Source organism: Syngnathoides biaculeatus, chromosome 3 (assembly GCF_019802595.1).
Source record: "Syngnathoides biaculeatus isolate LvHL_M chromosome 3, ASM1980259v1, whole genome shotgun sequence".
Taxonomy (NCBI): Eukaryota; Metazoa; Chordata; class Actinopteri; order Syngnathiformes; family Syngnathidae; genus Syngnathoides; species Syngnathoides biaculeatus.
In genome coordinates, this window is record NC_084642.1 from 31013513 (window position 1) to 31037345 (window position 23833).

At 41.4% G+C, this 23833-nt stretch overlaps 2 protein-coding genes across 4 annotated transcripts in view; one reads left to right on the forward strand and one right to left on the reverse strand.

The window, feature by feature from the left end:
- The first annotated feature begins 762 nt into the window (after positions 1-762).
- calml4a (calmodulin-like 4a) lies at positions 763-10972 on the forward strand. Of its 2 annotated transcripts, none has more exons than XM_061813985.1 (6): positions 763-2495; positions 4608-4726; positions 4821-4851; positions 5172-5312; positions 5995-6183; positions 10568-10972. In XM_061813985.1, the coding sequence occupies exons 1-6, from the start codon at positions 2480-2482 to the stop codon at positions 10663-10665; spliced, it is 594 nt and encodes a 197-aa protein (XP_061669969.1). In that variant the 5' UTR covers positions 763-2479; the 3' UTR covers positions 10666-10972. The 2 variants fall into 2 exon arrangements, with proteins under 2 accessions (XP_061669969.1, XP_061669970.1); XM_061813986.1 differs by having other exon boundaries at positions 766-2128.
- Positions 10973-11739: 767 nt separating this feature from the next.
- LOC133498474 (A disintegrin and metalloproteinase with thrombospondin motifs 7) overlaps positions 11740-23833 on the reverse strand; it is a 122908-nt gene continuing 110814 nt past the window's right edge. For both annotated transcript variants that reach the window (XM_061815340.1, XM_061815339.1), the window contains 2 exons: positions 21987-22149; positions 11740-14148 (listed from right to left, as the gene is read on the reverse strand). In XM_061815340.1, the coding sequence (XP_061671324.1) occupies positions 13976-14148; positions 21987-22149 (336 nt within the window). In that variant the 3' untranslated portion in view covers positions 11740-13975. The remainder of the gene's footprint in view (positions 14149-21986; positions 22150-23833) is intronic.

Sequence of the window (23833 nt, forward strand, 5' to 3'; positions counted from 1 at the left end):
TTGGTTCGCATTACCGACATTAAGTTTTACTCGTTTCCAGCGCGAGTTGGACTCTGCCAAGGCTGCCCCTTGTCACAGATTCTGTTCATAACCTTTATGTGTAGAATCTCTCTGTGCAGCCGAGGCCCCAGAAAGGTTTGAGTTTTGTGGCCGTAGTATTGCATCCCTGCTTTTTGCAGATTATGCGGTTCTGATGGCATCATCAAACCTCGATCTCCATTTCTCAGTGAAGCAGTTCGTAGCCAAGTGTTAAGCGGCAGAGATGAGAATCAACACCTCCAAATTTGAGACCATTGTCCTCAGTCTAAAAAGGGTGACGTGCCTTTTCCAGGTTGGGGAAGAGATCCTATCCCAAGTGGCAGAGTTCAAGTATCTTGGGGTCTTGTTCAAAAGTGAGGGAAGAATGGAGTGGGAGATGGACAGGCGGATTGCTGCAATGTCTGCAGTGGCAAAGGAGCTAAGTCGAAAAACAAGGCTCTCAATTTTACCGGTAGATCTACGTTCCTACCCTCACCTCTTGTCACAAACTGAGCTTCATGACCGAAAGAACAAGATCCTGGATACAAGCGTCCAAAATGAGTTTCTTCCGAAGGGTTTCCAGGCTCTTCTTTAAGGAGAAACTCGGTCATCTGGGAAGAGCTCAGAGTCGAGCAACTGCTCCTCTGCATTGAGAGGATTCACATGAGGTGGCTAATTCTGATGGTTCTCAGACACCTCTCTAGTGAGGTGTTCTGGGCATGTCCCACAGGATGGAGAAACCAGGGACGACCCAGGACACACTGGAGAAACTACGTTTCTCTGCTGGTCTGGGAATGCCTCTGGATCCTCCAAGTAGAGCTGGCTGAAGTGGATGGGGGAAGGTAAGTCTTGGTGTTCCTGCAAAAACTACTGCCCCTATGATCTGACCTCGGATAAGTGGTAGAAGGTAGATGGATGGATACATACTGTATGGTTAGTATTTATGGCATTAGCGATGTCTGTTCATGATTTTGCAAGTGTTAGTTTTGATCCCCGGATTAACAGTTTTACTCCCACTTATTGATAATTAGAAATAATGATGTGACACTGTCTGATATAAAAAATAAAACTAGACCGATAAGCGGTGTATCATTCAGGTGGTTGCCAATTGTTGGTGACCATCAGACAAATGGCTGCCTTTGCTTTGGCTCGTGACCGTAATGATTTCTTTTTAACCAAAATTCTTCACTTGCAAAACCAGAAATAATCAATCTATCATTCCATCCATTTTCCTAGCCGCTTATCCTCACAAGGGTCGTGGGAGTGCTGGCCCCAACCCATCTGTCAACGGGCAGGAGGTAGGGTACACCCCGAACTGGTTTCTGGCCAATCACAGGGCACATCGAGACAAACAGCCGCACTCACAATCACACGTAGGGGCAATTTAGAGTGTCCAATTAATGTTGCATGTTTTTGGGATTTGGGAGGAAAAAAGAGTGCCTGGAGAAAACCCACGCTGGCATGGGGAGAACATGCAAACTCCACATAAGCGGGAACCGGGATCGGACTCTGGACCTCAGAACTGTGGGGCCAACACTTTACAGCTGCGTCACCGTGCCGCCGAAATCGTCACTATCCACAGTGATTTAGTGTATGTTTGTCAGCACTTGCTTAAATTATGAGCAATCCAGATACTTTGAGTTCATAACTGCGACGTTCGGGGCTCACGCGTTCAGTGTCCTACAGAGCAGCAGACTCACTTAGCAGCTCAACCCGACAGAGGAGCAATCATGTTTTTTTGGGGTGAAATTAAAAAATAAAAAATATACTATAATTAGCTTAGTAGCTGTCGCAGAATTATCTATATTGCGGTCATTTTCATTAGTATGATATAGTATATTTACAGGTACTGTCACAAAGTGAAGTCAAATCTGAATTGGTTTGGACCCAAGAACAGACTGAGGCGGAGGGAGTAAATTTAGACTGGTTTACAGCAGATGGGCTCAGGGTAATATCCAAGGCTAGGTGGAAGACCGTTGGGAGAAAGAGTGAGCAGGAAGTGGGAACGTAAGCGGGTGGGATAGGTTGGCATCATGGCTGGAGCAGCCGCCGCTCAGCAGTAGCAGTCAGGCACGGGAGGAACCCTGGAGACGAGGAAGAATAAAACTTGGTGAGTACAGATGCAGTTTGTGGGATAAGCAGGTTGTTGGATATTTACTTTTGTATCATAAACTTGTGAGAATGAGTCACAAACAAGGGTCAATACTCAGCAACAGGACTTACCAGACTTTAAATGCAGCCAGTAATTAGTGCTTCTTGAAGACAGGTGCACTGCACAGTTGATGCTAATTGCTTGCAAGACAGAGGGGAAAAGGGAGAGACAAGGCACCACCCAAGCTCCAACAGAGGAACTGCAGGGCATGGATCATGGGAGCTACTTCTAAAAAATGAGAATAATGTCAAAAGCATAATTTAGTTGGTTAAATTGAAAAAGTGGAACTTGCTGGGCGGGGTTGGCTGAATGGCTGCAAACACTGGTAGGGACAAGCTTGAGCAAAGACACATGGTTTCATGTATCTCTGTGATGGATCTTGATTGACTGGGGTAACTTTTAACAGTACAGATGTGGGATTGATGATCGTGGTAACAGTAAAAAGTCAGAAATGTCATGTGGTTACGTGACTCCGTCTGAAGAGGAAGATCCCAAGAGGAGTGCCACACTGTCTGACCCACCTCGTACTCCGTTGTAGGGGAGTGATTGAGATCAGCCACCCACTACGGGTTGGTTTTGCTCCATAAATAGAGTGGGCTGAAAACCAGAGCATGCTATGAAGGGAGACATACCTGTAGCCAACCTTATAATGGAGTTGTGGGGAACTTCGATCCACGAGATTAAGGTGCTCCAGGAGCCAGGATTACATCCGGCAATACTGCAAAGAGCAGACTCCAGATATTTATTTGCCCGCTCTTTCTGGCCATTGGTCTAGGGATGGTAGCCAGAAGACAGGCTGGCTGCTTCGCCCACTGCCTTACAAAATTTCTTCTAAACCCGGGAGGACAATTTGGGACCTTGGTCAGAGACAATGTCCATGAGAATTCTGAGAAGTTTGAACATGGGGAGGACAGGTAGGTCAGAGGTCTGGGGAGCAGAAGGCAACTGACAAAGAGTTGAACTCTCTTCCAGTGCTTGCCACAGTTGACGAGGGCGATCGATGCATACTAATGGGTCACTTGGAAGACAAGCTGCCCATCCAGGCCCAATAACCTTCTTAAAGAACAGGAGGCGTTCAGGCAGTAGCCAAAGTTGACATGCCAAAGGCTTCGTGAATAAAGCAGTCGTCATCTTCAGAGTCATTGAGATTGAGATTGAGTGTTGCAGTTCTGCCCGAGGGTGAAAGGGGGAATGGCCATATGAGAGGGAAAGGTAGTGGAAGTATTAGTTGAAGACACCAAACTGCTGGCTTTAACCACTCTCTCTCTAACTCTTTCTCTAACCTTCTCCCTCAGTTGATTGTCTAACTTGATGGCCAAAGAAATTATCCCCGGTTGCGAGGTTAACCCATCCCTAACTGCTAATTCGTCCTTAAGACGTTCAGATAAACATTTAACAAAAGTCCCCATAAGGGCTGCTTCGTCTCCCTGACACTCACTGGCTAGAATGCTAAATCTGTTGTAATAGGAGCCTATGAAGCTGCATGACTTTCTTGCTCTTAACAGGTTGGTCAAAGCCATTTTTGACCTCAGCAGAAAACTAGTCGAATTAGACTAACGCGGGTGAGTTATAGTCAACAGTGGGGTTGACAGTGTGCCAGGGCACAACATAGTCTATTTGATTGCAATGTACATTGTACTCTTTATGCGAATAAGTTCAATTAACTTAACCTGAAGTTGATGAGTATCATAATATTATGCATCCATCCATCCATTTTCTGTTCCACTTAATCCTGTTCAGGAACAGAGAGACTACACGCTGGGCTGGTCACCTGTCAATTAAAAGGCACATGTAAAGACAGACACCCATTCACATTGCTGAGTGGGAACGGAATCCACATGATCTGTACAGAAGTCCAGCAAATGTACCGGAACAACAAAGATGTCAAACTGGTGGCCAGAGGGCAAGATACACCCTCCAGAACATTTTATGTGGCCAGTGAAACCAAACCATGTGTGACTTCTTGTTTCTTGCTAAAATATCATTGCAAATTGTCTTCACTTTTAAAAATATTGAAATATTGCAAGCATCGTTTGGTGTTACTAAACCCCATTTTAAAATAAATGAAATAATACTGTAGTTAAACAAATATTTTAAAAGATTTCAAAACTACTTATCTCCTATTATGTAGTGTGTATGTTTATATGTTATGAGTCAATCATACATTCACATAAGTTCACACCAATGCACTACCACATCAGTGATATGATTATAGTATTGAAGCACAAGGTTTAAATTGCAGAACACTTTTCTGTTTTTTTTCTCTTACATTATCGATTATCGATATGGGATTTCTTTCTGAACTCAAATTCACTATACATGCAAAATTGTGAAGAGCATACAGTTGTTGTCTTGTAACGACTGCTCTTGTTATTTGTTGGGAAGGGACAGGGTTAATCTGTGTTGTACCGTAGATCTGGTATCTGTGTTTCCACAGCAACACATATTAAATTACACGCAGGCTTGGTCGTGTTGGACTTTAAACGGGTGGAGGGACGGACGGACCACAGGAAGTTTCTTTCTTCCTGGAAAAAAAAGACTCAAGTACTTGAAATGGTAAGAGCAATTGAATATTTTTATAAGTAGTTTAAACCTTTAGATTTTCAATTACTAATTTTTGTATTTTGATTGGAAATTTTCCATTTCACAGGCGAAATTTTTCACACCAGCTCAAATCAATGGTAAGAGTGCTTCACGGCACCCCCCCCTGCATTTCGTAAAATTAATTGTACATGGATATACTGACAGTAAAAGGCATTCCTTCAATTGAAAAAAAAAATTGAATGGGACTATTGTGCCTGTCAAAATGTTTTCTCCTTCTATGAATCAGTCTGGAGTGAAATAAAAATGAGAAATAATGAGTCATTTACAATGCCACATTCACGAGTTAGCTACATCCTGAAGGTTTGTTATTTTCAAGTCAACTTGTTTGATTGATAGCTAGTATTGAAATGTAAATAAACAACTGTTGAAATGATTCACTGGTGGATTTTTCTTGCAGAATTCAAAGAGTGCTTCTCATTATATGACAAGAAACAAAAGGGAAAGATTGACGTGAAGGACCTGGTCATAGTTATGCGTTGCCTCGGTACAAGCCCCACACTTGGTGAAATTGAAAGGCATTTGCAAGTCCACAAAATTGGTAACTATGCAACCAAATAATGACTTGACAACAGTTCACTAACACGTACTGTAACTGTGAGATGTAATATACAGTAATCATTGTGTTTTCACTAAATGGCCACTTGTAGAGTACAGATCTTTGCAAAGATTGTACAATTTTAATTTGGATCAGTCTCTTAGTAGATACTTTTGCATCCGTCAAATTTTGTCACATGGAGCAATTTGCTCCAGACCATCATTGTTGCGTGCAAATCAGTTCCGTTGTTTTTGGGTCCTCGTGCTTATGATTATAAAAGCATCCTCCTTGGTGTAAGCACTTAATGACGTGGTTGATTAACAAGGTATTCGCCGCAACATATTATATTCAATTTTCAGTCTTAAAAGAATTTTGTGAGTCGGATGAATGACAGCAGAGCGAGCAACCAACGCATTCTGTTTTGTGTGTGTGTGTGTACGTATGTGTGCGTGTGTGTGTGTGTACGTATGTGTGCGTGTGTGTGTGTGTGGAGGTGGGAGGACACATTGGACTTAACGAGTGGAAACCAATTGTATTCATTTGTTCCTGTCCATAAGAGATCACTGAATAATACGTTTGCAAAACATTTTTTTTTTTTTACAATAACTCAAGTCTGTTTCATGGGTATTTGACTTAAAACTAATTTAGCATGTAAATTATTTCCATTATTTTTTTTTTCTTTTAGAGAAGTCAGGGAGCTTGGACTTTTCTACATTCCTGACCATGATGCACCGACAGATACAACAGGAAGACCCTAAGACAGAAATCCTCGAAGCCCTAAGGATGACAGACAAACAGAAAAAAGGATACATTCAAGCTTCTGAGTTGAGAGCGAAGCTCACAATGTTGGGAGAGAAACTTACTGTCAAAGAAGGTAAGAAAAAGACTCATTCACCATGAGTGAGGCCAGTCTGCTCAAATACATTTGTTTAATGCAAAAAGTAAAAATACTGATCGAATTCAGTGGAAATCTAACCCATTCAAAATTGAAACTAATAAAGGTGAATAATTGTGCACCCCTCTACTTTTTGGAGGTGTAGGGCAGTAGTCTGCGGTTGGCAGCTCAGCCACTCGGTAGACAGCTGAGACAGGAGTCAGCATGCCCACAACCCTAGTGAGGATAAGTGGTACGAAAATGGATGGATAGGGAAGTAGCTGCATGTGGGCTCATCTTGAAAAAAAGTGGTATTATTTTCCTGCGTGGGATTTCTCCGGGCACTCCGGTTTCCTCCCACATCCCAAAACGATGCAACAATAATTGGATACTCTAAATTGCCCCTCGGTGTGATTGTGAGTGTGACTGTTGTCTATCTCCATGTGCCCTGCGATTGGCTAGCAACCAGTTCAGGGTGTACCCCGCCTCCTGCCCGTTAACAGCTGGGACAGACTCCTGCACTCCCACGACCCTTGTGAAGATAACCGTCTTAGAAAATGGATGGATGGAAGGATGGATTTTGTCATGCACATATGCTAATTTGGTGAAGAAAAAATGGACCACAAGGTGTTAGAATGTAATACTCGGCTCACATGGTAGCCCCTTTTACACTGGCCCTAATTGCGCCTGTTTTTTCCCATATCACTCAAAAGGCACTGAGAGGGTGGAGTCAGTTTCTCGCTCCGTGTATTTTCCGGTTTTGGTATAGTGTCGGCGGTGGCATTGCAAAAGAGAGGAGGGAAAGCCAGGATATGGGTGTGAACTTTTAACAGCTGATACTCTCTTCACCATATCAGTGCACAGAAACTGAAGCAATAAAGCTGGTAAACTGCAAGTTCACCAGGAACAGAGTCCATAGCAACTCAACACAAGCATGTACATGAAACATAGCATGGGAGAAAAAAACACTTTATATGCCTCTCAGAGTTAGTGTCCTTTTGTAGGGGAGTGTTGAAATGTTACGTTTACTGCAAGAACTGAAGCACAATTGTCAATGTCCTCCACTCCCACTCAAAAATAACATTAGATCTTTTCATGACATCAATCACTTCGTTCCCTAAAACCAATTCATGATCCTACATTTTTCAGTTAATTGAAATTAATACATTCTTTTATGCTTGGACTCTCAAAGCCCAACAATGTCAGTTGATGCAGCTATTTGAGCAACAAAAAATGTTTTCCAATTTGGTCTTGATTTATTTGCAAATGATATAAAATCCTAACACTCACAAAAAACCCAACCTAAAATTTGTCATTTCCCCCGGTAAACCCCGTGATAATGCCCTTTTGAAGTCTCTAATATGCTTAATGAGTTACGATGATGAAAACTCTGACATGAACAACCTGCCAACAAAATTACTGTCTCAAGTTATTCGGTTAACACTTGATGCTGATTTGTCAACGCTTTGTGTATTCAACAGGGTTTGTGAACCCTTTCAGACATTTACAAATTTTCATCAAGGACACTGCGTATGGAATCTGTCGTTAGTGTTGTGAGGCTGTATAAATTACCTGGGCATGAAAGTGGCCTCTCATTAAGAGTAAAGGAACTGCTGTATATGGAGAGAATACTAAGTGGAAGAGGGCCCGAGCCATGCATGGGCTCTGGATATTTCGCAATCAAGGACTTTGAAAAAATACCATTCTGCATATCATCAGCTTTTCAACAAAAACATGGAAACCCAAATCCTCAAAAAATATGTGAATTATGGAAGTGTCTTCTGTACATAACTGTCATTTTATGCCAAATTGCCATTTGTTTTTTTCCATCCATCCATCCATCCATCCATCCATCCATCCATCCATCCATCCATCTTCTTAGCTGCTTAGCCTCACAAAGGTCGCGGGAGTGCTGGAGCCTATCCCAGCCATCATCAAGCAGGAGGCGCGGCACACCCTTAACTGGTTTCCAGCCAATTGCAGGGCACATAGAGACAAACAGGCACACTCACAATGACACCTAGGGGCAATTTAGGGTGTCCAATTAATGTTGCATGTTTTTGGGATGTAGGAGGAAACCCGAGTGCCCGGAGAAAACCCATGCAGGCACGGGGAGAACATGCAAACTCCACACAGGGAGGGCTGGGATTGTGAGGCCAACGCTTTCCAGCTGCACCACCGTGCTGCCCATTTTTTTTACATCCATTTGTTAAAATTGAATAACAAAGAAAATAAAAACGTTTGTTTTACATCAATAGTCCTAATTAGGTCCAATGATGTTGTGTGAATCAAACATACAAAATAATTAACCTATTCCAAAGCCAAAATTAAGTCAGTAAATTGTTGCCCACAAATTGTGTTTTCTATGGCAGGAAGTCAGATATTGCACAGTACTGTACATAACCAGTTTATTCATCCGATGCTAAGCTGTTAAAGATACAGTGAAGAAAATAAGTATTTGAACACCCTGCTATATTGCAACTTCTCCCACTTAGAAATCATGGAGGGGTCTGAAATTTTCATTGTAGGTCCATGTCCACTGTGAGAGAGATAATCTAAAAAGAAAAATCCATAAATCACAATGTATGATTTTTAACAATTTCTTTGTGTGATACAGCAGCAAATAAGTATTTGAACACCTGAGAAAACCAATGTTAATATTTGGTACAGTAACCTTTGTTTGCAATCACAGAGGTCAAACGTTTCCTGTAGTAGTTCACCAGGTTTGCACACACAGCAGGAGGGATTTTGGCCCAATCCTCCACACAGATCTTCTCTCGATCAGACAGGTTTCTGGGCTGTCGCTGAGAAACACAGAGTTTCAGCTCCCTCAAAGATTTTCCATTGGGTTTAGGCCTGGAGACTGGCTAGGCCACGCCAGAACCTTGATATGCTTCTTACGGAGCTACTCCTTGGTTTTCCTGGCTGTGTGCTTTGGGTCATTGTCATGTTGAAAGACCCAGCCACGACCCATCTTCAATGCTCTGACTGAGGGAAAGAGGTTGTTTCCCAAAATCTCATAATACATGGCCGTGGTCATCCTCTCCTTAATATAGTGCAGTCGTCCTCTCTCATGTGCAGATAAACCCCTAAAGCATGATGGTACCACCCCCATGCTTCACAGTAGGGATTGTGTTCTTGGGATGGAACTCGTCATTCGTCTTCATCCAAACACGGTTAGTGGAATTATGACCCAAAAGTTCCATTTTGGTCTCATCTGACCACAAAACCTTCTCCCATGACTCCTCTGTATCATCCAAATGGTCATTGGCAAACTTAAGACAGGCCATGGCATGTGCTGATTTAAGCAGGGGAACATGCATGACTTCAAACCATGACGTCTTGGAAACGGTGGTCCCAGCTCTTTTCAGTCTTGTCGTGTAGTCCTGGGATAATTGCTCACCTTTCTAAGGATCACTGAGACCCCACGAGGTGATATCTTGCATGGGGCTCCACTCCGATTGAGATTGACCGTCAAGTTTAGCTTCTTCCATTTTCTAATGGTTGCTCCAACAGTGAACCTTTTTTCACCAAGCTGCTTGGCAATCTCTCCATAGCCCTTTCCAGTCGTGTATAGTTGTACAATTTTGTCTCTGGTGTCTTTGGACAGCTCTTTGATCTTGGGCATGTTACAAGTTTGAGTCTTACTGATTGTATGGGGTGGACAGGTGTCTTTGTGCAGCTAACGACCTCACACAGTTGCATCTGATTCAGGATAATACATGGAGTGGAGGTGGACTTGAAAAGGCGGACTAACAGGTCTTTGAGGGTCATAATTTTAGCTGATAGACAGGTGTTCAAATACTTATATGCAGGTGTATCACACAAATCGTTAAAAAAATCATACATTGTGATGTTTGTATTTTTCTTTTTAGATTGTCTCTCTCACACATCTAGAATGAAAATTGCAGACCCCTCCATGATTTCTAAGTGAGAGAACATGCAATATAGCAGGGTGTTCAAAGACTCATTTTCTTTACTGTACAGTACAATGACGGTGATCACAAATAAACGTTGAGCCGAGTTGCCACCAAGTCGTTCGTTTCAGTTAAATAAAAAAATTTTTTTTTTCACAGTGTCATTGGAGGCTGCTGCTAAATTTGTTTCTTGATTGGATGATAGAAAATTGTTGGCTTCTTCTGCGCAACAGACTTAACCTACTTCAAAATTATTCATATATAAAGTACGATCGAGCCATTGTACTATTCATCAAGCACTTTTCATCAAGGAAAAATAAATGGTCACGAAGTACTCTCCGTGGCTCAGCCCCGATGTCGTAAATAAAACTGACTGCATAAGTAATTAGAAATATATTTCACTGACACACTTTGTAGTCTTTTGGAAAGTTCTTTGAAAACTTGTTTTCTGATTTTTTTTTTTGTAGTGGACGACCTGTTCAAAGAAGCAAACATCAAGCCAAGTGGAGCTGTTAATTATAAAGCGTTCACCGAAATGGTGACTCTGCCACCTGTTGATTACTGAGATGAGAGTTGTGGCGAAGGATAAACACTCCCAAATTTTGCTGCCTGCTGACTTCATTTGAATCGTTTCATCAAGTTTACAAAAACCTTCACAACTTTGTCTTTTGTTTGTATCGTGCTGAAATGCATCTCATCTTGCACATTATTTCTTTTTATCTTTATCAACCCCTGATGCCCCATCACTTTTGAATAGCATTCATGTAATGTATTGGCTCAATATTATTGAAATTAACGAAAGAGAAAATGGTCTAGCATCAGACTTGTAATCTTTGCGTCAAGTAGAAGCTTCACGGCAACCCACTGTTGAATTTCCCATCATAGAACAATAAAATATGTATTGTTTGATTAAAACATTGATTTGTGGTACATTTGCATGGGCCAGCATACAGTATTTGTAAACACAGTACGGCAAAAAATGTTCGAGGACCTTTGTTAGAATCAAAGTTTGTATAGGGTAAACTCAAACTGATGGTGAGAGAGCCACAAAATCTGTTTATGAAATTAAGCATTCATCTTAATGGAATATTTTGTGTTACACATATCACTTACAGTGAATGGAAAACCTCTTCAGAGCCCCGTTGAAATGCTGTGCGAGACGACAACAAAAATATCACAAATGTTAAATGGACAAGTTACAGAATTTTTCAGGGTTCAGGGTGTATCCCGACTCACCAGAAGATGCCTTGGACAGGTTCCAGCACTCCTGTGACCCTGGCGAGGATAAGCGGCTCAGAAAACGGATGATTGGATTGATAGATGCTAACACGAAATATTTCAGGTTAAGGTAGATATTGAGCTAATATGCAAATCCACACTGCCTGAAAAAAACGGTCATGGAAACTTGATATGATGAGTACTTTGAGTGTTTAGTGTCGCTTGAAAGTCACGGAAGCAGCCAGAGACCAGCGGTTCCCCCTGACATGCCCGTCTAAAGTGCCGTCTGACCAGGTAGAACAACTACAGTAAAAAGGACCGGGTAGTAAATGATTTTGCCATTAGAAAAGCATCATTAGGAAGACTTGTACCATGTTGAAAAAAGTCACAACCATGGCATGAAAGGGATTTTTGTCATGCATATATTTTTACGTTAAAAAACAAAAAAATACAATCATGGATTTACATACTTTTTATAATAAAGACTACACGGCTGTGAAATCAACTGTAAATATTTAGATTGTATACAGTGAAAAAACATCTAATTATGTATCTTCATGCATTTTCACATTAGAAATGGATACCACAAAAAAATCAGCAGCTGTAAGGAAAAATATTTTCTTTCCTGCAGTATGTTTTGTGTTTCAGCTTCTGTGGTAAGACAAACTGTGAAAGCCATTTGATGAGTAGCTGTCTAAGACAAAAGATTTTTATGTCTTCAAATGGAACTTTATTCTCATGTGGCAAAGCACATACAAACACACACAGCTGTTAGTAACCTTAGCACCAATGCTAGCATGAACATGAATTGTAAGACAACATAAGGTGTTCAGGGTTTGTCAAGGCAGTGACAGAAATTTGGACTTACCGCAAAAAGTGTAAACAAGTTCAAATAAAAAATAAAAAAATCCACTAAAAATGTGTAGCACAGCTTTACATTTCATTTGGTTGCTGGCACAAATAACATTCAATTAAATTCCAAAACCAAATGTAAGACTGCTCAGACTGGGTGAGATGTTGCATCTTGTTTCATACCTGCATCGATTGGTGAATAGATACCTGAGAAATGCATAAAATGCAGTCAAAAACTGACTGACCTTCATGAGTGAAGGTATAAATACAGACATTGAGAAAACTCATTTTGGAGACAATTTACTTCGCGGTGAAACAGTGGACGCCTGGTGAGCACATCTGCCTCAAAGTTCTAAGGACCTGGGTTCAAATCCCGGCCCCAGCTTTGTGGACTTTACATGTTCTCGCTGTGCCTGCGTGGGTTTTCTCTGGGCACTCTGGTTTCCTCCCACATCCAAGAAGCCAGTGTCGACTGTGCCTTGTGATTGCCTGGCGACCTGTCCAGGGTGTACCTCGCCTCCCGCCCAAATGTAGCTGGGATTGGCTCCAGCAAATTGGCGACCGCTGTGTGGATACAGCAGTAAAGAAAATGGATGGATGGAAGTTACTTCCACCAAATTATAGGTTCCTTTATGACAATAAAGCTATTTGCCTTTATTATTTGTCATTATTATGTCATTAGTATTTCTGGTCCATTATGTTGCAGCAAAAGGTTTTGGAGAAACCGGGTCTGAGACTTTGCAGTTGCCAATTATCGTTTCAGAGAAGCTTGCAAAAATAAAATAAAAAAGGAAAATCACTCACTGTATCCTACATTTACAAATGAGACACTGACTGTAGAAATGGCTTGCAAAAAAATTGAAATACAATTCACAAAACATATGGTAATACAGCCTTGACATACTGTATATACCTACAGTAGGTCAAAAAAAGCTGCATTTGATTGATACTTAATAAACTATCAAAAGTCTGGAATGATTTGAAGGGTATTTAAATATTTAATAAAGGCACTTGGCCTGCACATATCTCACCTGAATTTAGTAGTCCATGTGGCTTCGAGCGCAAATGTCCTGCAGCCTAATTTTCACCATTTGTTGTCGTGAGCGCATAATTCTTTTTTTCATTAAGATTTTTGGACTTTCTTTGAGCACCATTAATAAGGCCTATTAATTGCAGTATTCAAAAGGCTCACAGTACATTATGTATCAGCCTAATTTGCAAAATGGTATTCAAAAGATACCTTTGTCGACCTTTCAGAGTCACATGTACTGAGATTTGTAATGAGATTGTGAACCATGGACTGGTTTAAGTCTGATAATGAAGAGCTGTCGTGCAGGTTATGGTTGAGCTTACTCCAATCACCCAATAGTCTGGACGATATGTTACCAATTTTGGAAATCCTCATCTGCAGATAATCAGCTTTGATAACAGTGTTGTGCAAGAATTATGTGCTGGTAAACCGAGAAATAGGGAACGTAAGCACCTCTTTTTGTAAATTCATACTGTACTTATGTATTGAATGTACACATTTATTAGTATTGTAGTTGCTTCCAAACTCAAATATTTACGTGTAGGTTCCTAGTTGTGTGTATACTTTCTATTTTAAGCTGGCTACATTGAAGTGAGAGTATTAGCTTCTGTAACCTTTTGTCAATGACAGTTTTGCCATTCTGGGCAAAATGTTATCTACAAAGTGAAAATAATCATTTACATTCCCTCCACTACTAAACAAAGAAGTAAAGCAAACAGTCCGTTGAGGTGATGAACTGCATAATCCACTGATGAGTTGTTGCCTTGTTCTTGGTTCAGTGGTGACTGGCACTGCTGGCCCGGCTTGGCCGTTGGTTGCAGGTTTTGCAGCACTGTGAATGCACGTTGGGCAACTGGCAACGGCCTAATGAGCGCAGAGTCTGACAGAAGCGAGATGTTAGACGATCACGGAGACACACTGCTCCTGTGGGGGGTGGGGGAAATGGGGCTGGGGAGAACAGATACAGAGATGATATTCGAGACCAAGTGACAGAAATCTGGTAGAACTTCAAACATTTGTTGAAACGTGCAATTCAATTTTGTAAGTAGTGTTGCCGATTAACTGACGTTGTATCTCCCTGATTAAAATGTGAAATGTAAAATTGTTGACGTTCAATGTTCAGTCTCATTTTTGTCTGTATCACCACCAGGGAGAAAAACAAGCATCTGGATTTTTCATTACTGAAATTCTCTCTGCTTGTGACTGAAAAAGCAATTTTGACATTGTGAGAGACAAGATCACGCATGCAAGTTTAAGGGAGAATTATTCCATTTCTGATTTCTTAGTAACATTATTATGTTTGTCATATTACACAACAGATACTGTATGCTTAGAGTTAAGCCAAATGTATACAGTATATTCCATACAGTGGATCCTAATGTTTTGAATGCTCAAAATACCTTGCGGTTCTGATAAGGTAAGAATGGATGGTAAGGACTCTCCAACAGTGTACATATGCAAAGAATTACAGTATTTTGTCATCTTTAAATGGGGGTTGTAAAGAATTAACACCACAGTCTTGGATTTGATCAGTTCAGGGTATACTCCTGATTGAGTGCATCCATTCAAAATGGGCCACGTTAACAACCTACATATTTTTGTGGCAATCACAATGGACTGTTCATGATGACTGTAATGATTCATGGATTAATTGGTGCTACAATTTAAAGGTCAAGTGTTGTCAAACGGATGATTTTTTTGTATATTATTAATGAAAAACCCACAGCCAATATGGTCCCATGTGTTTTTTCCACCACAAAACATGATTTTGACGTATACAGCTTTTTGTAACTCCCTCCATGAAAATCCTCTCGAGGGATTTGTTTTCGAGAAGAAGCAGGAAGTGACGTGAAGGACAGAGGCGCCCCCTAGTGGACTCGTTTGTTTCCATTAGTTTTACCTCCGCGAAGGTAGCTCGTTGTTCGTTCGTGTGAGCCAAAATGCCGGCTCATTGCATTGCTGGACATTGCTTGAACACTGGGGAGGATGGATTTACTCTTCATAAGTTTGAAAGAGAACCTGTTCGTTGTGAAAAATGGATTGCACGGGTGCAGAGGACGAGAGCTTCGTAGGTTCCAAATAACAGGTAGGTGTGTATACAGCTCCAAAAAAAAAAAATAGTTTGGGGCGGACCACGTAATCGGTCTCTCTCATAACGTAGCAAAAGATCGGCGTATGAAATGTGTTGATGTGGGCGTACAGCTACTAAAAAAAATAATAGTGTGGGACAGACCATGTAATCGGTCTCTCTCATAACGTAACAAAAGATCCGCGTATGAAATGTGTCGATATGCACGTCGCTCAATAACAACAACAGTAGTAATAATAGAAACAATAGTGTAATATTGCCCCGGTAACTTCACTCGGTTGTGTGGTGTTGTCCTTTTCGAAAAGAACTTTGGTATCAGAAGGGGCGTTGGAAAAATGTGAATATCTCTGTTGTTGGCCTTCCGTAGTGGCAGGCTCTGCGCGTTTTCAACGGCGGAAGGGACGATGACGTCAAGGACAGATGACGCGACTAATATGGCGACCACTTGGATGTCGAGGGACATCAATTGCGCAATTTTGTGCATAGATGACGCGGTCTCCGCTCACTTTTTTTTTCCCGTATAGACATTGAAGTGAATATTGTTATATTTATTTTTCATTACAATATCTATTTTAGAATGTTTGTAGGGATGACACCCGGGCATTAAACACCAAGGATCCAACTACATCGAAAAACCCTCAGCCGTCCTTCATGGTGGACCTACACTACATCCATGGCAGTATGTACAGTATGCATCCTCTATCATGGTTCTGCAGTGTTTCATATACTGTTGCTGCCGTTCATGCAGCTAAAGCAAACCCAGCATAAACATGATTGTCTGTTTTTAAATATATTTACTGTAGTGAAGTACTGTATAAGAACACTCAATGTTTTTACACTTTCAAAAGATCCCCATGAAACGGAAAAGACAGACATGTCTCCATGCTGAGATATTAAAAAAAAAAAACGGGAAACAGAGCAAGACAGGTTAATATTTGGGGGAATTGTCTGCCTATCATCTGACCTTTGCTTTCTATGGCTTTTTCCCTCATTATGAAGTGGCAGGAAGTACTTGACAGGTATTCACATCCTTCTCATCAAAACTGCTGTCAAGGGGACTAAAAAAAAAAATTGATACATCCCACGCTTTCCTGTTAGAATTCAATATGTGGAGGCCAGAGGGGAAGCTTGACGGTTTTAAAAGAAGACTACTCAAATATTTGTTGGCGTTATGAGCTGCTATACATTCTGAGTGAGCCCTGACAAGATCATCAATTGAAATCCCTTGTGGATTTGCAATTCATTGTTGGAAGTAGTTCAAGTTCCTCCACATAGTGGATACTTTTTTCTTTAATATTTTAATGGACTTAATGTAAATGTTTTATCTCATAAGTTGTACATGTTGCAATATGATCACCATCAACAGACTCCAAGATGTCAGCTGAGTAAAAAAATTATATTGGCTGTGTAGGTGCAGAGCACACCTGTAGAGTTATAAACGAAAAAAGAGATCAGGAACAGGATTGCGAGAGTGTGGGAACGAGGCATTAAGCAACGATCTGGCAAAAGCCAGACCGTTCTATATAACTATATGCTGGACAAGAACAAGGAAGCCGCCGCCTCACGTTCCGGAGAAGCGTATTGGAACACCTGTGTCATTGCACGCACAAAGGAGGTCCATTAGCAGCAGATTTTAGAACCGCGGCTCCATTCGGCTGTGTCCCAGGCCTCTGCTCTCCCTATCAGTTGGGATATCACGAATGCTATCCGGGAGCAGTCAATGGGGAAGGCAGAGGGCTCCAACTCAAAATTAAGATCACATTGGGCGAGGAAGGGTTTAATGTTACCCGTGTCTCCGGAGAACCGCTAGAGTTGGGAGAATGGCATATAAATGGACCACTGTAATGGACATGGACGCAAACCACGCATCCAACCGAGCGCACATCTCCTGCTACTGGTGATTGGCTGCCTGGAGAGTGGTTTCCTGCTCAGCGATGCATCTGCCTTGGCGCTGCAGGGACTGGCGGAACGCAGCTGAGTTGGCTGGGTCCATGTTATGGCCAGAACACGGGGTTGGACCCAAATCCACGACTCGGGAGGCGTAGAGACAGTTCGGGCAAAGTGTTTATTCAGTCCAAGGTCGGGGATCAAGCAGGCAGTCAAGGGGAGCAGCGGTAACCAGGACATCAGGCGTAGTAGGTAGGTCAGCGGGCAGGGAGGGATCGGTACATGGGAGATCAGGAACAGGATTGCGAGAGTGTGGGAACAAGGCATTAAGCAACGATCTGGCAAAAGCCAGACTGTATGTGTGGTTCTATATAACTGGGACGTAGTTACTAGAGATGAGGCGCAGGTGTGTGCCTCCGCTGATTGCAGCAGGTGCATGCCGCCTCGGGGACTGGTACAGCCAGGACAGGGACCAGCAGGGCCATGACAGTACATCTATATTATGAATTGCCATGGCCGACTGCTTTCAAACATAAAAACTCTTTCTGCAACTGTCTTTCAATGTATCACATCAAACATTAGTTGAATCCAAAATATAACATTTACACTTATCAATACTGTGAACCCTCGGTTAGTTTCACTTGGCTGTTCAAAAAAACTCTCCTATTTGTATTTTTGGTGCCCTTTCTTCAAGATCTCAAGATACCAGAGATGGCGCCAAAGCCACGACGAATAGCAAAGTATTCTTTGATGTCACAGAAGTATGTTGTAGTGCTGCATCTCGATTGTTCTCAACATGTTTTAGGTCAGAGAGGAATGACTATGTTTAGCCTCGGTTATTAGTTCAAGACAAGTAAGGAAAGTTCACTTTTGTTTCAAATTGTTTTGATCTGCTACAGGGAGATTTCCGGAGTTTTGTTCCCAATCAAGTCATCACTATGCCATTTATCTATTATAATTTTTTTTATATTAAATGAGTTTGAAATGATAAAATGTTTTGGGTTTGTAATTTGTGGGATATTTATGATTTAAGATTGTAATATAGTATAACAATTGTTAACGTTTTAAGGAGGGGTGTCAATGATTCAAAGTTTTTTGCCATTCGCAACAGAGCTCTGTTCATAATCTTCACAATAGTGGGGATTTAATGTACGTATTATCAAGTGAGTCCCAGAGTCTGTCTGTTGGAAAAAATTGAAGCATTATAATGACAAAGCCATTTTCAGAGCTACAGTGTCAGCATAGATTAACATTAGCTTCAGATAGCTTGCTGGGATATTGATTTTGCATCATATTTTATGATAATGTCTCAAAAGATGTAGTGACTCAAACAACGCAAGGCTTATATTCATGGGATTTTTGAGAGAGGTGTGGCTTTTGTGGCATGTGTATCATCCATGTGAGTCGGGAACTCATGTCCCTTTCAATACAGAGTACTGCTGCCAGTCATTTCTTTCCTTTTCTACAAATTCAACCTCCTGTAGAGATAATAATGGCATCCACAAATCAGCAATTAAGTCTTTTTCCCATCCACAATGCTGGACACGTGTTGTGTTACAGCACACTGAGTTAACATTGTGACTGAGAATTACAATTGTAAGACATGCAACATCTGTTTCCATGTCACATGAGATTACAAGTAATGTTTTGTTTTATCTGTTCTGAAAAGATTTATTATGAAGGAATTATTGAACACTAATTTTGGAACATTGTGGTCTTTGCATTGTATTTTCATAGGCAGGGACTCCAAAACCCAGCAATATCCCACCTTTGTGGTGTTCTGTGTGAAGAGCAAACATAGACTACTGCATAAAAGAGGATGAAGAGTACATGTAAAACAATATTTCAATGTTAAACACCAGCCAGGCAATGCTCAGGCCTGTAAATCCCATTTCCCATTTTCCTTAATTAGAATACAGTATTGTAAATAAATTGAAAAGTTCTTTCCCAAGTAGCATTAGTGGATATGGTAAATGTAATAAATGGTAATCCCTCACTATATTGTTTTACCTATCGGAGATTCGGTGCATCACAAACGTTTTACAAAGGGTTTCCTCCCACATCCTAAAAACATGCATTGATTGGAGACTCTAAATTTGCCCCCAGCTGTTATTGGGAGTTTGACTGTTGTCCGTCTCCATGTGCTCTGTGATTGACTGGCAACCAGTTCAGGGTGAACCTCGCCTCCAGCCTGACGACAGCTGGGATTGGGTCCAGCACTCTCATGACCCTCATGAGGATAAGCGACTCAGAAAATGGAGGCGTGGGTATTTACAGTGTACTGCTGATAATTCACTACATCTGTCATATACTGCCCTACAGTACCGTTTTGGAGCCTGGATGGTGCTTTGTGCCCTTTCATCCTCTCTTTCCCCTACCCTCTTTGTTTCAGCTTCTACTCAAGTCACGCACATGTCTCCAATCCACCCTCATCATCACCTATATTTTAGCCTGCCTGTTCCCAGAAATCCTCACCAAAGTATTGCAGCTAATTGAAGTGGTACCGCGGGCCACCTGCCTCAAGTAAGCCACACTGTTCCTTGTTCCCTTTTTGACACCCAAGTCTTCCTGCTTGTCAGTGTTCCCCCGTGTTCCTGATCCCTGCCATTTCCTGCTGCCAATGTAGTTACCTGTTCTCTTCACTGCCTGCCACTTGTCCACATACCGCCACCACTGGTTGTCAGCATACCCAAAACCACCTCCATAAAACTGTTAATCACAATCTATCTGCCTTTCCCCGCTCTTGGATCCAGCTCATCTCTCATTACCAACTATTTGTTTTTTTTTTTTACATTATCCATCCATCAGATTTCTTAGCCGCTTATCCTCCCAAGGGTCACGGGCCGCGCTGGAGCCAATCCCACCTGTTATCGGGCAGGAGCGATGGTACACCATGAACTGGTTGCCAGCTGATTGCAGGGCACACGGAGACAGACAACAGTCACACTCACAACCACACCGAAGGGCAATTTAGAGACTCCAATTAATGTTGTCTGTTTTGGGATGTGGGAGGAAGTCGGAGTGGCAAGAGAAAATGCACGCAGGCATGGGGAGAACATGCAAACTTCACACAGGTGGGGCTGGTATTTGAAACCCGGTCTCCAGAACTCTGCGGGCAGCCATGCTAGCCAGCCACACTTGGAGACCAGCCACACTAGTTCACGGTCTGTCAAAAGCATGTCTCTGTGACTGGAAGCTCTACTTCCTTTGGGCAAAAATTCTTCAGTTCTCTATTTCTTTGAGGGTGGTCAATGGATGTGTGTGTATGTATGCCATGTGCATGTTGGAGACAGTGCTGTTAATTGGATACAGCATACTGGCTGCCCACTGCTCCTGGACGTATGCTAAATATAGTTAAATTTCAGCACCCACCTTTAGTGCAACGTTGACAGAGAGAAAACGGCATAGCTGCAGTGTTAACGCAAGGAATACTGGTTAATTTCATTTGATCTGTTTATTTTATTCAGAGTGATTTTAATGAGGGTGGGAGCAGCTGTAGAGCGTTGGCCTCACAGTTTTGAGGACCGGGTTTCAAACCCTAGCCCCACCTGTGTGGAGTTTGCATGTTCCCCCTGTGCCTGTGCGTTTTCTCTGGGCACTCCGGTTTCCCCCCGCATCCCAAAAACAGAGATTAATTGGACACTCTAAATTGCCCTTTGCTGTGGTTGTGACTCTGACTGTTGTCTGTTTCCGTGGGTCGAGCACTCCCCCAACCCTCGTGAGGATAAGGGCCTCATAAAATGAATGGATACAGGGATGGATTTTAATGGAGCGGCATGGTGGAAGGACAAGTTACCACATCTGCCTCACAGTTCTGTCGACCTGGGTTCTAATCTGGCCTTGCCTGTGTGGAGTTTGTATGTTCTTACCGTGCCTGCATGAGTTTTATCGGAGTCCTCCAATTTCCTCCTACATCCCAAAACATGCATGGTAGCTTAATTGAAGACTAAATTGCCCGTAGGTGTGAATGTGAATGCTAATGCTTGTTTGTATCTATGTGCCCTCCGACTGGTTGGGAACCAGTTCAGAGTATACCCTGCCTCTCTCTCCCAGAGTTATCTTGGATAGGCTCCAGCACGACTGCAACCCTCGTGAGGATAAGTTGTACATAAAATGGATCAACACTTTTAACGTTGTCATTTTATTTATCGTATTTTGTTTTTATTTTTCTGCACTTTCTACAGTCTTGGGTTTTTAATTGGACAATGTGTTTTAATATTTCTAATGTAGGTTTATGATTATTTTATTCCTTTTCAGTGTTTTAAACTTTTGTTGCTAAAAAACATGCAGCCAATAAACTATACCTGTTTCCTTTGTGAGAAGGTGCCGTGGGACCCTGTGATGCTGTGTGAGTGACGGTGCATATGAGCATATTATTGACAAACCACCATCCATCCTCTCTGTACAGTCTCTTTTTTTTTCTTGTTGTACCCAGTTCTACATTGATATCAAAATATAAGAATGAAAAATATTACATTAAATTGGAGGCATAACATGTGGCCAGAGAGGGGAGATTATTCATAGGATAATTTTAATAATATTCTCCTGACAGGTCATGCAGATAGTTTTAATATATATGATAAAAAACACTCCACCTTGTCACCTTGTAAAATAGGCAATGCTTTACTTAAACAGTCAAATTCAGGTTTTATCTCTTTGGTCATGTTATTGGTTGATTGAAGTACATTATTACATACATGAAGTACCCTCTTTTAGCTATGCTAAGTTTTAGCTAAAATGCACAAAAAAAAAAAGTTGAGCGTTGACTAAATTATGCATGTATTGTGTGTAATGCAAACTGTTTTCTCACCAGAAAAGTCCTTCGGACATTCATTCAAGTTGCACTTCTGTGTGCTCCCCGGTTGCACCTCATAGTCACACTGACTTTGATCCACCTGTTCTTGGGTCTCAGACTTCATGTTAACACACTTAACGAGTCGTCGCTGCACCCCTTCGCCACAGGAAGCTGAACACTGAAGGGAAAATTCGTCACTCATTATCTACAGCAAACATTTTTCACTCTCATTGTTGTACCTGAATGAGTTAAAAGAATGAAGGCTCATAAACTAGTTAATATTTTTGAAGAACGTACACTGAAGAACTTAATTCATTCTTGCCTGATGAACGTTATTGAGAATGCACTCATTCTGATATCTATTAACTGTTTTCGTTCATTTTCATTCAAGAGTGCCAGGTTTCGTGAGTGACTTCAGGACAAGGCTAAGCACAACATATATGAACCTTCATATGTCAGCTGATGCATATTTGCCAACCCATTCAAAGCAGCTACAGTTACCATTCATGTTTACATCACCACTGGAACAAGTGCACAAAGTGTATTCAGGGACACTTTGGATATGGGAGCGATTGCGCTATTTTGTACATAATTGTAAACATTTATTACGGATCACACTGTCATAATGTGCAATTTATTTACATTTTAATTGTAGGAATAGTTAAAATAAAATATTGTTTGTTTATATAGTCAGGCAGAGCTGCAAGGAATGGAAAGTTCCTTTCACCATCTTTCCTGTCATACTGTGTTGGGTGTTTTTGTTTACACATTCGGGACAAAAGTCCTGTATTTGTTTTCATCCTTCAATAATAATAATACTATGACTACTACTACTAGTGATAATAAAAACACCAATCAAGCCACACATTTTTCCTCATGTTTTTAAGATTATACGGTGAAAGCTGCCGCCGGGTGCTCATGTTGACTGAATGGGTGGCAATATGGAGGAAATTAAATGCCAGTATTTTGAAGGTCAAAGCCTGTCAGCGACATTGCAGGGAAAAAAAGAACAATAAACTTGTTAATTGTTTGAACATTGAACTTAGTTCAAAATTTTGAATTCTGAATTTTAACTGAACTTGTCCATATTTGGAACGGTGAACTGAATTTTGAACTAGTTTGTGCAAAAAAGCAACTTTCCCTTTGCTCATTCACATTTCATAGCTCCAAATATTGGGTGTGACACATTACATTCAGTTTCACTGTGTACCGTGACAAGTGGGGGTGCATTCATGTGGAGCACTGTACCTAAAAATATCAAAATTAAAATCATAGAAAGATTTTAGATTGCTGTCCCATTTTCCAGGAGCTAAATAGGCACTGTATATTTGATGAGAGTCTGCCCTACAGTGACCGGTAGAACAATAATCCATATATGTCAATCAAAAGCATTTTTGTGCGCACACCACATGTGCTTTTTTGCAATTACATCGCAGCTGGAGTGAAATAATGTTTCGCTCATCCCGAGACTGTATGATTCTCAGCGAGTGTTTTGGTTCTGATGTTGTGACTCAGGGATTAAGATGACGGTGAAAAGGCCTTTGTAGGAGCCCTGGCATAAAAGTCGTGGGGAGGTGACAAGCCCAAGAAAGCCCTCATAATCATGCAAGGATGAATGATGCAGCTGTACCTCTGGGCGTTGAGTTGTGCTGTGCCTACCAATTATTAATAAACATTTCACATGCATATCCGTCTTGTATGTCTTAGTCTCCTTCTATTCAAACCCATTTATTTTATGTTTTTGCTATGAGGATGAAAGTGAATGAGATATTCATATTTTTTTCACTCCCAAAACCAAGACGTCATCACAATTGTGTTTGTACATGCTATATGCACTGTATGTCATTTCTCCAAATTGTGTG